Source organism: Mastigoproctus giganteus, chromosome 4 (assembly GCF_048544385.1).
Source record: "Mastigoproctus giganteus isolate SK-2022 chromosome 4, ASM4854438v1, whole genome shotgun sequence".
Taxonomy (NCBI): domain Eukaryota; kingdom Metazoa; phylum Arthropoda; class Arachnida; order Uropygi; family Thelyphonidae; genus Mastigoproctus; species Mastigoproctus giganteus.
This window is the reverse complement of record NC_143578.1, coordinates 131,349,888-131,362,589: the sequence shown is the minus strand read 5'-3', so window position 1 is coordinate 131,362,589 and position 12,702 is coordinate 131,349,888. Positions and strand designations below refer to the sequence as shown.

At 39.4% G+C, this 12,702-nt stretch overlaps 1 protein-coding gene across 5 annotated transcripts in view; it reads left to right on the top strand.

Annotated features, from left to right (window-relative positions):
* The window catches only part of Pi3K21B (phosphatidylinositol 3-kinase regulatory subunit alpha), a 519,263-nt gene that overhangs the window by 477,721 nt on the left and 28,840 nt on the right, over positions 1-12,702 (top strand). For all 5 annotated transcript variants that reach the window (XM_090372927.1, XM_090372928.1, XM_090372924.1 and 2 more), the window contains one exon: positions 12,488-12,655. In XM_090372927.1, coding sequence (XP_090229053.1) covers positions 12,488-12,655 — 168 coding nt within the window. The remainder of the gene's footprint in view (positions 1-12,487; positions 12,656-12,702) is intronic.

The following is a 12,702-nucleotide window of genomic DNA, read 5'->3' as shown; positions in this document are numbered from 1 at the left end:
TGCTTGGAATAATTTCTGCAAGTATCCCACCACTAGTATAACCTAATTGCTTTTAAAAGACTAAAAGCAAAAGCTAGACAAGTTAGTCTGATAGCAAAACGGGATTCTTGGATTGCTTTTGTCTCAACCATCACCAAAGACACAGATACACGGGTCATCTGGAAAAAAATACAGGCATCAAATGGCAAATTTGCCCGGCTGCCCTCTCCGATACTTCATTGCAGAGGGAAAGACATTTCTACTCCTGAAGAAGTTGCAAATGCATTAGCAGAATCATTTGCAAAAATCTCAGCTTCTGTCACCTATGCATCCAGCTTCCAGAACATCAACGCAAGTGCAGAACGGTATAAAATCAACTTCTTCATGTGCTTCATTCCCATACAACTAACCATATACATTAATAGAACTTCAAGAATCATTAAACAGATCTAACAATAGCATTGCAGGTCCAGGTGGAGTTCATTACATTATGCTAAAGCATTTACTTGGAGAAGACTTGAGAACCTTATTAATTTTTTTATAATCGGATCTTCTCTGAAAATGCCTATCCTTCTTCATGGTACCGTTCGTTCATTATCGCCTTCCTGTGTTGAAAATTACAGACCAATATCTCTTACGAGCTGCATGGGAAAAATGTTTGAAAGAATGGTTCAAACTAGGCTCACTTACATCCTGGAGTTAGAGACTCTCCTTCCAGATCATCAGTGTGGCTTTCAAAAAAATAGATCAAACCTAGATGTGCTCATTAAAGCCGAGTCTCATATCTGCAATGCCTTTGTCATGAAACAACATCTAGTGATGGTCAATTTAGATCTTGAAAAGGCATTTGATACTACATGGTGTTATGGCATTATTATGGACCTTTACCATCTGTGGCTTAGGGGCCATTTGCTCAAAATAATTCAAAATTTCCTGCAGTTGCTTTCTTTTCAGGTCCGATATAAAAACATACTCTCTGCATCTCACATTCAGGAAGAGGGAGTCCCGCAGGGATCAATACTTAGTCCAACAGTGTTTTCAATCCGAATTAGCAGCATGACACAAGCTGTCCCAAAAACCATTCAAACTTATATGTATGCAGATGACCTTACCATTTCCTGTCAGTCTCAAAGTATGAATACCTTCAAACGACAGCTTCAACTTGCCATAACCAAAATAGAATCCTCGACTTCGTGGAATGGCTACCGACTATCAGAAAAGAAATGCACTCTCACTCACTTTTTCAAGAAACAAACTCTCCATCCCGAACCTGAACTACAAATAAACAATACTCCAATCCATCTTGTTAATACCACTACATTTCTTGGACTACTATTAGACCGCAAACTAAATTTCCAAGCACACATCACCTATTTAAGAACTTCTTGTATAAAGCATTTGAATATACTTCGATCGGTCTCATCTATGTCACAGGGAGCTGATCATTATAGAAGTTTAGCTGCATCTTTATAGAAGTTTAATCCGTTCACGACTAGATTATAGTTGTCCAGTATATGACTCTGCCAGGAGCACTACTTTAAAACAGCTAAATATGATCCATCACAGTGCTCTGAGGACTGCACTGGGAGCTTTCAGGACTTCTCCAATCCAAAGTCTATATATTGAAGTGCATGATCCCCCATTACACCTGCGTAGAAAAACACTACTGCTCCACTACGCTGCTAAAATCCTGAGTCTACCATTGCACCCAAGTTGGGGGTATCTTTATAATACTCGTTTGGAATCCTTCTATGAGAGCAAGCCAAATGAAAATAGACCTGCCTAGCTCGGGATCAAAGAGCTTGTTCAGACTTGGAATGTCAATTTAAATGAAATTTTCCAAGACACAACTACACCTGTTGCTCCTTGGACATATTTTTATTTATTTATTTTTTTTTTTATGTGAACCCCAAACACGAGAGGTATTAGAACCTATAGTACTTAGTACCGTGCTTGGGTTGGAGGTTGAGAAGACAAAAGAAGATATTTGTTGACATTGGACTTGAACTTCTGTAGATTGTAATTTTCAGTAAATACGTATGAAGGAAGGTTGTTCCAGAAAACAGCAGTTGAATGAATAAATGAGGAAGATTAAAAGTTGGTTCTGTGGGTTTGAAGTTGGACAGTAAATGGATGTTGGCTGGTGGCGGCACGTGTTCGGACTGTTTTGAAAGGGAGAGCGGGAATTATAGAAGCCAATTCAGAACAACAGTGCCCATGGAAGTATCTGTAGAAGAGGCATGCAGCAGAAACAGTACATCTATGAGAAAGCGAATGTAGAGACTCTGTTAGAGATGAATCATTAATTAACCTAACTGCCCTCTTCTGAATGGAATCAAGAAGCCTGAAGAGGTTTTGATGGGCACCACCCCAGATGTGGGAACAATATTCCATGGCAGGGCGGATTTGCAATTTATACAGAGTGAGCAACTGTTTGGAAGAAAAGTAACACCAAGAGCAAAAGAAAAAAACCAAGTTTTTTAGATGCAGAGGAAGCAATATTTGTAATGTGCTTGTGCCAAGAGAGATTAGAAGTCAGGGTAATCCCCAAAAGAGACATCATTTTGCCTAGAAATTGGAGTGTCACTAAAGATAAGCATAGGAGCAGAAGAATCCTTTTTGCGAGATATAAGAGAAGACTGAGTTTTAGAAGGGTTGAAATCAACTAAGTTGTCTTTGCCCCACTGGAGAATTACCTGAAGATCGGCATTTATGGAATTGGTAGCAGATTTTCGAGAAATTGAAGCTGATTGAGCAGGACAAGGTTTCTCAAAATGGAAAGTGGAATGCAATGTGCTATCATCGGCAAAACTATGGATAGCATTTCCAGTCAATGGAAGAAGGTCATTAATATACAAGAGGAAAAGAGTGGGGGAAAGAACTGAACCTTGGGGGACACCGGCATTAGTGGAGAAGTTAGAAGACAGAGAGCCATCTACCATCACCCTCAGTGAGCGATAAGAAAGAAAACTGGATAACCAATTACTAAAAACAGTTGGCAAACCATAAGATGGAGGAAGCTTGTTTAGAAGACCTTTATGCCAAACACGATCAAAAGCCTTTGAGATGTCAAGAGCAACTACTTGTGTTTCACCAAACCTTTCCATTGAATTAGTCCCTAAATGGGTAACATAAGCCAGAATATCACCAGTGGATCGACACCGACGGAATCCATACTGGCGATCGTTGATTAGACGGAAGGTTTCTAGGTAGTTTAAGTATTGGCGGTTAATTGATTTCTCAATTACTTTAGAAAGAGTAGAAGTAATTGCAATGGGACGATAATTGGATGGGAGGAATTTGTCATCCTTTTTAGGAGCTGGCTGGATATGAGCAAATTTCCAAGCAGAAGGATAAACACCTTTGGAATAAGAAAGTGAAAAAAGGCAGCAAAGAATAGGAGTAAATTCTGGAGCACAGGTTTTGAGAACAAGTGGAGAAATACCATCAGGACCTGGAGCTTTCTTAGCATCAAGGTTCATCAAAATCCTTCTGATATCCTTTTGATGGAAGACCACAAGAGGCATTGAATGGAATGTGTTGGGAATGGTGGGAGGTGTTTTACCAAGATCATTAATGCATGAGCTGGAAGAAAAATGGGATGCTAGCAGGTCAGCTTTATCCTTGGCTGAAGTGACAACAGAACCATCTTGTTTGGACAGAGGTGGGTGCAGAGATGGGCAACTTTTGCCCATCTCGGCACCCACCTCTCGATGGGCAACTTTTGCCCAAAGATGGGCAAAAGTTGCCCACCTTTGGCAAGAGACCAGAATGCTCGGCTACCATTAGGGCAAGAAGAAAGTTTTCTACTCTTAGCCTGTTCAAACTCTAGTTTGGACTGATTAATAACTGCTTTACAATTGTTGCGAGCTTTGGTGTAGGCAGAAAATGACACTGAGGAATTAGAAACAAGCCAACTACGATATTCAACATTCTTCTCTTGAACAGCCTTAGCACATTTATTGGAAAACTAAGGCTTAGATATGTGTCTGTCTCTCAAGATTTACACTTCCACCAGTGGGGGGAAAATATTATATCTCCCTGCAATATCAGACAGTTACATTCAGATCATGCTACTACGAACAACCATGACTGTAAAATTATATATATGGATGGTTCCAAATCTGAGGGTTTGGTAGGTGCTGCGGAGGTTTTTCCTTTATGTACAAGTTCAGCCACAGTACTGCTTGCTGGCAGCATCTTCACAGCTGAATTATATGCCATTAAGTTAGTGCTTAGTAAGATTATTGAGCTTTCCATCTCATCTGCCATAATTTACACAGATTCTCTCAGTGCTGTCTCTGCCATAAGGAAGAATTTCTCCTCTTCTCATCATACATTGAAACAGTTTCGTTCCCAGCTATTCGCTTGCAATGTGTCCAATCAGTCAATCAGTTTTTGCTGGATCCCTGGCCATTTAGGCATTCCGGGAAATGAAAGTGCTGACTTTGCCACTAAACATCCTCAACCCGCTCTCTCACAATATCCTCAGGTTCCTTACTCTGACTACAAGTCTGTCATACGCAAAGCGTGCTATGATAAATGGTCACAGACCTGGAAAAGTGACACCAACAATAAACTTTACCGGATAAAAGAAGATCCAAAGTTGTGGCTCTCTGGCTTCCAACAAAAGAGACGAGAGGAAGTGGTACTGGCAAGACTCAGAATTGCATACACTCATCACACTCATCTGTTTCTATTATTGGGAGAAAACCCACCACAGTGCTGATCCTCTCAGATGCAACTTACAGTCCGTCATTTTCTGGTTGATTGTCTTTTAAATTCAACCATCATTTATTTATTTACAAAAAAAAAATAAATAAAAAAAATAAACTTTAACAATAAATGTTAAAATTGGTATTTTTAAAAATAATTTATGGATTTCTGTCTATTATCATTAATGAATTAACCATCACATGTACTAATCTACACTGCAAAATAGAAACCTGGTATCGGTAAGGGTTATCCAATCCATGTGTTACAAGTTTTGTAGCTCCGCTGAACAAGAAATCTTTTAGCCATATTTAACCGCTTATTGACCAATTGTTATATTCAATTATTTTCTATAAGTAACTTATAGACCTAGTCAAGATCCTTGGTTTATTCTGAATTGAGACAGCGAGATTTTGGAAGTTAATTAATACTTAAGTGTCCGTAGATTTACCGTTTGTAACTTGCCGCCATTGTTATACGATACAAGGTTATATAACAAACTAGTATAGTATATTATATAATATTTACAATTAATCAGTAAAATCTATTAATCATGTTAAACTTCATTATCAATTAAATTGTACTTTTCAACTAAATACATATAACGACTTAGATTTTACAAACATAACATAATTAATTAATACATAACTTGATACAGAAGTTGTATAAACGGAACTCATAGATAATACTCGATACTGAAAAATATATATAGTTTGGATACAAATTTAAGGTTATAATTTTGTACTTAAATTGAAATTTTATTGAAATTAAATCGAAATCATGACTCAGACCAGAGCAGCAAAGCAAAAGACTCAAGCTAATGGGAGTGCTGTGACTCAGGAGAACTGAGGGGGCAGTTGCCCTCTGAATCACAGCCTTTTAAAATGCACTGCTTGCTTGATGTCTGTGGAGCAATCGGGTACGGGACATGATACTGCCATGGGGGATGTCTTTGTGTATGCGCGATGCAAGGAGTGTAACGAAATCAGGCAACAATTCAGCGTTGTTATGGGCCTATATGAGAGCTTGAAGGACAGGTGCCTTGAAGGATCTAAATTGAGGGGCTCATCAAGCTCTCAGCTGCGCACATCAATGACAGAGCTTGCACTTGATCATCACGCAACACAGCGGCAACCCCCAACGCAGAATGCACTGGTCCCACAGGAACTAGTAGTTGTTGGTGACTATTGTCAGGGAAACAGAGACCATGGTATGTAAAAAGGATAGGTGGAACAGGATCAGGGTATGTCTGCCAGGATATCATCTTTTAAGAGCACAAAAGGTGATATTGTTGTACACGTTGGCACTAATGATATTAAGAGTACAAGACCGGCGGAATTACTTAACAAGTACAAGTAACTGTCGAAAAAAATCCGTGAATTAGGGATGAATTTGAAAGTGTCTGCAATTCTGCCCAGACACAATAGGAGCGAGTATATGATGAGAGCCTTGTCGATCAATTCAGCCCTGTAAAGATTGTGTAAAGCTCAAAGGGTAGAATTTTTTTACAGCCTAGTCTGTACTTGTTACCAGGAGAGACTGCTTCTACAGGGATGGGATACACTTAAATAGAAAGGGAGCAAGAATATTCGCTGATGCTATCGAGGCAGTGTTAGGTGGGTTGGAAAACTGCTAGCTTGGGGGAATACAAAGACTAATAGATTGACAGTAGCAGAGGTGAAAGTGATTCTTGCACTGTTTCTATTGGAATGAGCAGCAGCCTGGAAAACAAGATGTAGGGTATTTCAGAGACTGCTGGGAGTCATTGTGGTACAAGTAAACGTGGGTTGTGTTAGGGTAGCTAAGAATAGGAACAGGTGCATGTACACTTCCGTGTACACCAATGCTAGGAGTTTGCTAAATAAATTTGATGAATTTGAGGTATTGCTCAAAACATCAAAGGCAGATATTGTTAAGATATCAGAGACGTGGTGTCACACAGATATAAGGAATGCATAACTGGAATTTGGGGAGTACAATGTGTACAGAACAGATAGAGAGGATAAGAAGGGAGGAGGGGTTATGCTATTAGTTAAGAAACATAAAATCCAAGGAAGTGAAGCCAGTCGACATCGCTGGACAGTGCAGTGTTGAATCAGTTTGGTGTGACATAAGCATTGGGAGATCAAAATTGAGAGTAGGAGTGTGCCATAGGCCGAATGACTCTGATGAGTATAATAAGAAACTGTACAGGGAAATACAGTGGGCCAGTAAATCAGAGAGTCTTATACTGGGGGATTTTAATTTCCCAGATATAGACTGGAATTTGTCCGTAGCCGAGTGGTCAGGAGCGGGAGTGCAGTAGCACACGCTCTTTGAGTAGACCGGGGTTCAAGACCCTGACTGCTGAATACGGTCGATCTGCCAACCCGCACTGGACCAGCGTGGCAGACTAAGGTCCATTTCCCTCAGCATGAATTGTTGAGCAGGCTTCCATCCTGCAGTGGGTTGATAATGGCTGCACTTTACCACTCATACACTAGCAAGGCTTTTGTGGATTTATTGGATGATTGTTTTCTACATCACCATGTTCGGGAGGCAACTCGAAAGAGTAATACTCTTGATCTGATTATCAGTAGTGATATTTCGTGCATTAAGAATCTGCTGATAAAGGAACCACTAGGTGGCAGTGATCACAGTGTGCTGAACTGCGATTTACTCAAAGAGGTAATTACCAACCATTCCCTATACCAAAGAGGTATAGGGAAGAGTTTTTGCTTTCGTGAAGGCGACTACGATGGTCTGAGACAGTATTTAAATTCTATACAGTGGGACCAACTGATGATGTTACCAACAGCAAATTCAAAATGGGAAGCACTCAAAGAATTTATCTTGGAAGCTAGTAGGCTTTACATACCAACTAAGCCGACCGGGCTAGCCGCGTGGGTAAAGTGCCTACCTAGCAACCCAAAGGTTGCGGGTTCGAATCCCGCCTCGGGCTTGGATCAAAGTACTGCAAAAACCTTGGGAGGTGCATTATGGCCACAGAAGCCGTTGCGCCAACTACTACCAAAAAAAAAAAAAAAAAAATACCAACTAAGAAATATTGTTAAAGGTTTAGGCCTAAATGGATGTCGGATGAACTAATGAGACATATGGCAGAGAAGAAAAATGCATGGGATACATATAAATTAATGGGTGACATGGAAGCCTGTGATAGATATAAGATGGTCTGTAACCAAGTCACAAAGGAGATTGGGCAGGCAAAGGATGCAAAGAAAAACAGAAAAGAGTTCTTTACCTATGTAAACTCTAAAAGGAAAGGGATGAATCAGATTGGTCCACTGCATATTGATGGTTCAACTGTTGATGATCCTGCTCAGGTGGCTAACAAACTAAACAAGTGTTTTGCATCTATACTCATACATGAGGAGTTATTCAGGAAAGGGAATGCCAGAGGTGAAATATACTCTGGCAGTGAGCTAGATGATTTTGTAATAACTGACAGGAAAGTGGAGGAGAAATTGTTGAGGATAAACAAAAAAGGCACCCGGGGTGGATGGGATTTATCCAGTTATATTAAAGGAGGCAGCAAAGGAAGTATGCAAACCCTCAGCCATAATTATGAGAGCTTCTTTGGACTCAGGGGAGGTACCCATAGACTGGAAATGTGCAAATGTGACCCAAATTCACAAAGGAGGATCAAAGGCTGATACAAGTAATTATAGACCTGTGAGTTTAACTTCTGTTCCAGGAAAATTAATGGAAGCACTGGTTAAAGAAGCACTGCAGGATCATCTTCAGTCATAGCTCGAACACAGCATGGTTTTGTTAACGGAAAGTTTTGCTGAACAATTTCATTGGATACTATGATGCAGTCACAAAAGAATTGGATGCAGGGAATAACTTTGATATTATATATTTGGATATTAGAAAGGCTTTTGATACTGTTGCACGTTGAAGACTGCTGCACAAATTGGAGCAATGTGGCATTGGAGGCAAATTGCTGCTATGGATAAAGAGATGGTTGAGGGGGAGAAGACAGTGTGGTAATCAATTGATACTGCTCTTCGTGCATTAATGTTATTAGTGGAGTCCCTCAGGGTTCAGTGTTGGGTCCATTGTTGTTTTCTGTATTTATAAATGATATTGATGATGGTATATCAAGCTTAATGTCCAAGTTTGCAGCCGATACAAAGGTTGGCAGGGTTGTGAAGGACACTACTGACAGTATGCTTCAACGGGATCTGGAAAGGTTGAGCAGATGGGCTGAGAGGTGGCAAATGAAGTTTAACCTTGACAAATGTAAAGTACTGTATATGGGAAATAGTATCCCCAGAGCAACATATCAACTCTGTGGTACTACACTGACAGTGGTAGAGAATGAAAAGGACCTGGGGTTAATTGTGCTGGCAGATATGAAGTTTTCTGAGCAGTGCAGACGGGCTGCAAGAGTAGCTCATGGTGTCTTGTCAATGATATACAGGAATTTTTCTAGCAGGGATAAGGAGGTGATTATTCCCTTGTATAAGGGCAATGGTCAGGCCACACCTTAAGTACTGTATACAGGTCTGGAGGCCTCATTTCAAGAAGGATGTAGAGCTGCTGGAAAGAGTACAGAGAAGGGCAACAAGATTAGTGAATGGAACAAAGGGTTGCTCTTATGAAGAAAGGCTTAAGTTTTGCAAATTACAGTGTCTGGAGACTAGGCACCGGCGAGGTGATCTGATAGAGGTGTATAAAGCCTTGAATGGTTTGAGCATGCTCAATGCTGATGGAATTCTTCCTCTTGCTCAGAATAATCACCTGAGAGGGCATAAATTCAAATTGAAGAAAGACAGATGTAGGATAGATGTGCAGAAATTTGCCTTTAGCCAGCGGGTAGTTAGTTGGTGGAACAGACTTCCATACCTTGTTGTGGAAGTTGATAGCCTAAATAAATTTAAGGCTCAGCTGGACAGGTGTTTCGAACAAACGGAGGGGTGAAATGGGAGTTTTTTTTTTGTTTTTTTTTTTTTTTTGGCTGATGTTGCATAAGCTTGCTTTCTTGCATCATATGCCTCTGCTAATGCTAATAATGGCATTGTTCTCTGTTATGCACAATCATTTCAGGCTATGCAAGTGGTACAAAAATAAATAACAATGTCTTTTGGTAAAATGCCAGAGAAATACAATCTAAAATTTCAGAAGATACACATTCAAGATTTTCTGTATTGTAAAAGGTAACAATTTTTTGTTGAACACATGCACAGGGTGTCCATAATTAAAGTATCCCTATTCAGAGCTCTCAGTAATGAACGGAATGCCACCAAAATTAGTAAGTAAACTGTTCAAGGCATGGGGAGAAGGATACTCTGAAAAAATAAATTAGTTCCAAAATCTGTCGATAGGGGATAATATGGCACTGTACAAGAGGAAAGACATGACAAAGTCCAACAAATAAATAACTAAGACAAACCTTAATGAAATTACAAATTTTTATTTGTGCTTTTTACAAAGAAACTGAACTAAACTTAGTTCAATTTCTTCCAGGCTTAACAGCAAAGGACCCAGTTTCCTCAAATTTGTTAATCATTCTTCTAACTGCTGCAGATGATAAAGGACTTTGACTTAAGTTCTTACAGCGTCTAAATTCAGGCAGAGTGAGATGCATTGTTAACGGGAAACTTACAGTATATGCTTGTGATGTTCGTGTTGTGCCTTTATAGCTTTCTGCTGCTGGGAAAATTAAATTAACTCAGATTTATGTAAATTTTCTGCTGTCTTGGGTGTCTTATTTTTTAGTTTGGATTTAAAACTTTAGTGCAATTCAGTTTCTTTCCGTTTTTTTTTGAAAAGAGCACAAATAAAAATTTGTAATTTCATTAAGGTTTGTCTTATTTATTTGTTGGTACTTTGTCATACCTTTCCTCTTGTACAGCTCCATATTATCCCCTATTGGCAGATTTTGGAACAATTTTTTTTTTTTCACAGTATCGTTCTCCCCATGCCTTAAATAGTTACTAATTTTGGTGGCATTCCACTTATTACTTAAGCAACAGAGAGCTCTGAATAGGGATACTTTAATTATGGCCACCCTGTATATATGATTTTTCAATTTCAAGCAGCAGAAAATCAAATGTAATCGGACATTTTCAAACAAAAAAAAAGGATAAGAACAGCATGCAGTACATTGAAAGAAATGTAATATATGTAGCATTTCATATTGGTCTGTCATATGTGCAGAATATTTATTTGCATCTTTTTTCATCACACAGTATAATTTTCCTCTGAGTTGTGCTGCTAGGTCAGCACAACTTAGAGGAAAATTATACTCTGTGACGAAAAAAGATTATAGACCTATCAAATTAATGAGCCAGACAATGAAGTGGTTAGAGAGCGTTGTCGAAAGGAGACATGGACATGTGTATATGTAAGGGCGACACCTAGAACGTTTGTTCAATCAACTCCGCCTTGTGTCTCTGTGAAGAACAGTATCACTACAAATGGGCCAGATATGTGTGTGACGTACGTTTGTGTGTATTATGTGTGTGTTTTGTTGTTATGTTCTGGCCACTTGGCTACCCAGAAGCATCAGTCGCCTGGACAGATGATTCTGGGTACTCGTCCACACCACGGGAAGGTGGGCCAGTCCCAGAAAAACACTTACTGTCTCAAGAGAGACTCTGACCCACCTAGTGTTGCCAGAAGGTGGAACAGATTCCACTGGGGGCCCATTCCAGAGGGAGGAGATAAAGACAGAAGAGCCAAAAAAAAAAAAAAAAACACCCATGGTGCAGTTAGGAAAAAAAAAAAAAAAAAGTAAAATAATAATAATAAATTAATTAATAAAAAAAATATATATATATTAAATAATAATGATAAAAAAATAAAGGAGACTGAGAATTAAGCTGCAAGACCAGATTACCAAGAACCAGCTTGGCTTTATGAAGGGGAGAAGCACTATCGATGGAATATTTATAGCAAGGGTCCTGCAAGAGAAATGTAGGGAGAAAGAACAAGCTCTCCACTTAGTCTTCATAGATGTAGAAAAGGCTTATAACAGAGTACCTAGGAGTCTTCTGAGGAAGAGGTGTGTTCCTGAGACCTATGTCAAGCTTATCCAGGATATGTACCAGGATAGTAGAACTAGAGTATGTAGTGCAGCTTTCACTGATAACATTGGCTTCCACCAGAGCTCTGCCCTTAGCCCATTTCTATTCATCATCATAATGGACACACTAACCAGAGACATTCAAAGCAATGGCTCTGTCAGTTGACAGTTTACTCTTTGCAGATGACATCATGCTTAGTTGACGAATCGCGCAAGAGAAAGTACAGGAGAGCTAGAGAGATGGGTAACAGTTCTAGAACGGGAAGGTCTAAAAGTAACAGGAACAAGACAGAATACATGAAATGTTCAGATCAAGCACTGACCTGAACAGGACATCCGAAGTCAAATAAAATCTGAATGGGCCAAGTGGCGGGAAATGTCTGGTGTTTTGAAAGACAAGAAAATGCCAACTAAACTGAATTCAAAAATTTACAAATAGATGGTAAGGCCATGCATGCTATATGGCTCAGAGTGCTGGGCTGTCAGAAGAAAAGAAGAATGAGCTTTAATGTCAGCAGAAATGAGAATGCTAAGATGGAGTTTGGGAATAACCCTAAGAGATATAAAGCAGAATAAAGATGTGAGACAGGAGATGAAAACTGCACCCATACACTTTAAGATTAGGGAGAACAGACTGAGATCATGGGGACACTTCGAGCAGTGCAAGTTTAGCCACGTTACCAAGCATGTGCTTTCTGAATTTTATTATGAGTTGTGCATTTGTGTTTCTAAACCTGTTTTGTTTTTGTTTTTTTTTTTTAGAGAGTCTGCATTTTTACGAGAAGATGAGGTACCACCACATCATAGTGAAACAACATGGTTCCTCAAAGACTGCTCACGTCCACAAGCTGAAGCCTTACTAAAAGGAAAAATAGATGGAACTTTCCTCATAAGGAACAGTAGAACTGGCCAGTATGCACTGTCTATTGTGTAAGTTTTGTATACTGCATATTTGAATTTTATAGGAAGCAAGTTAT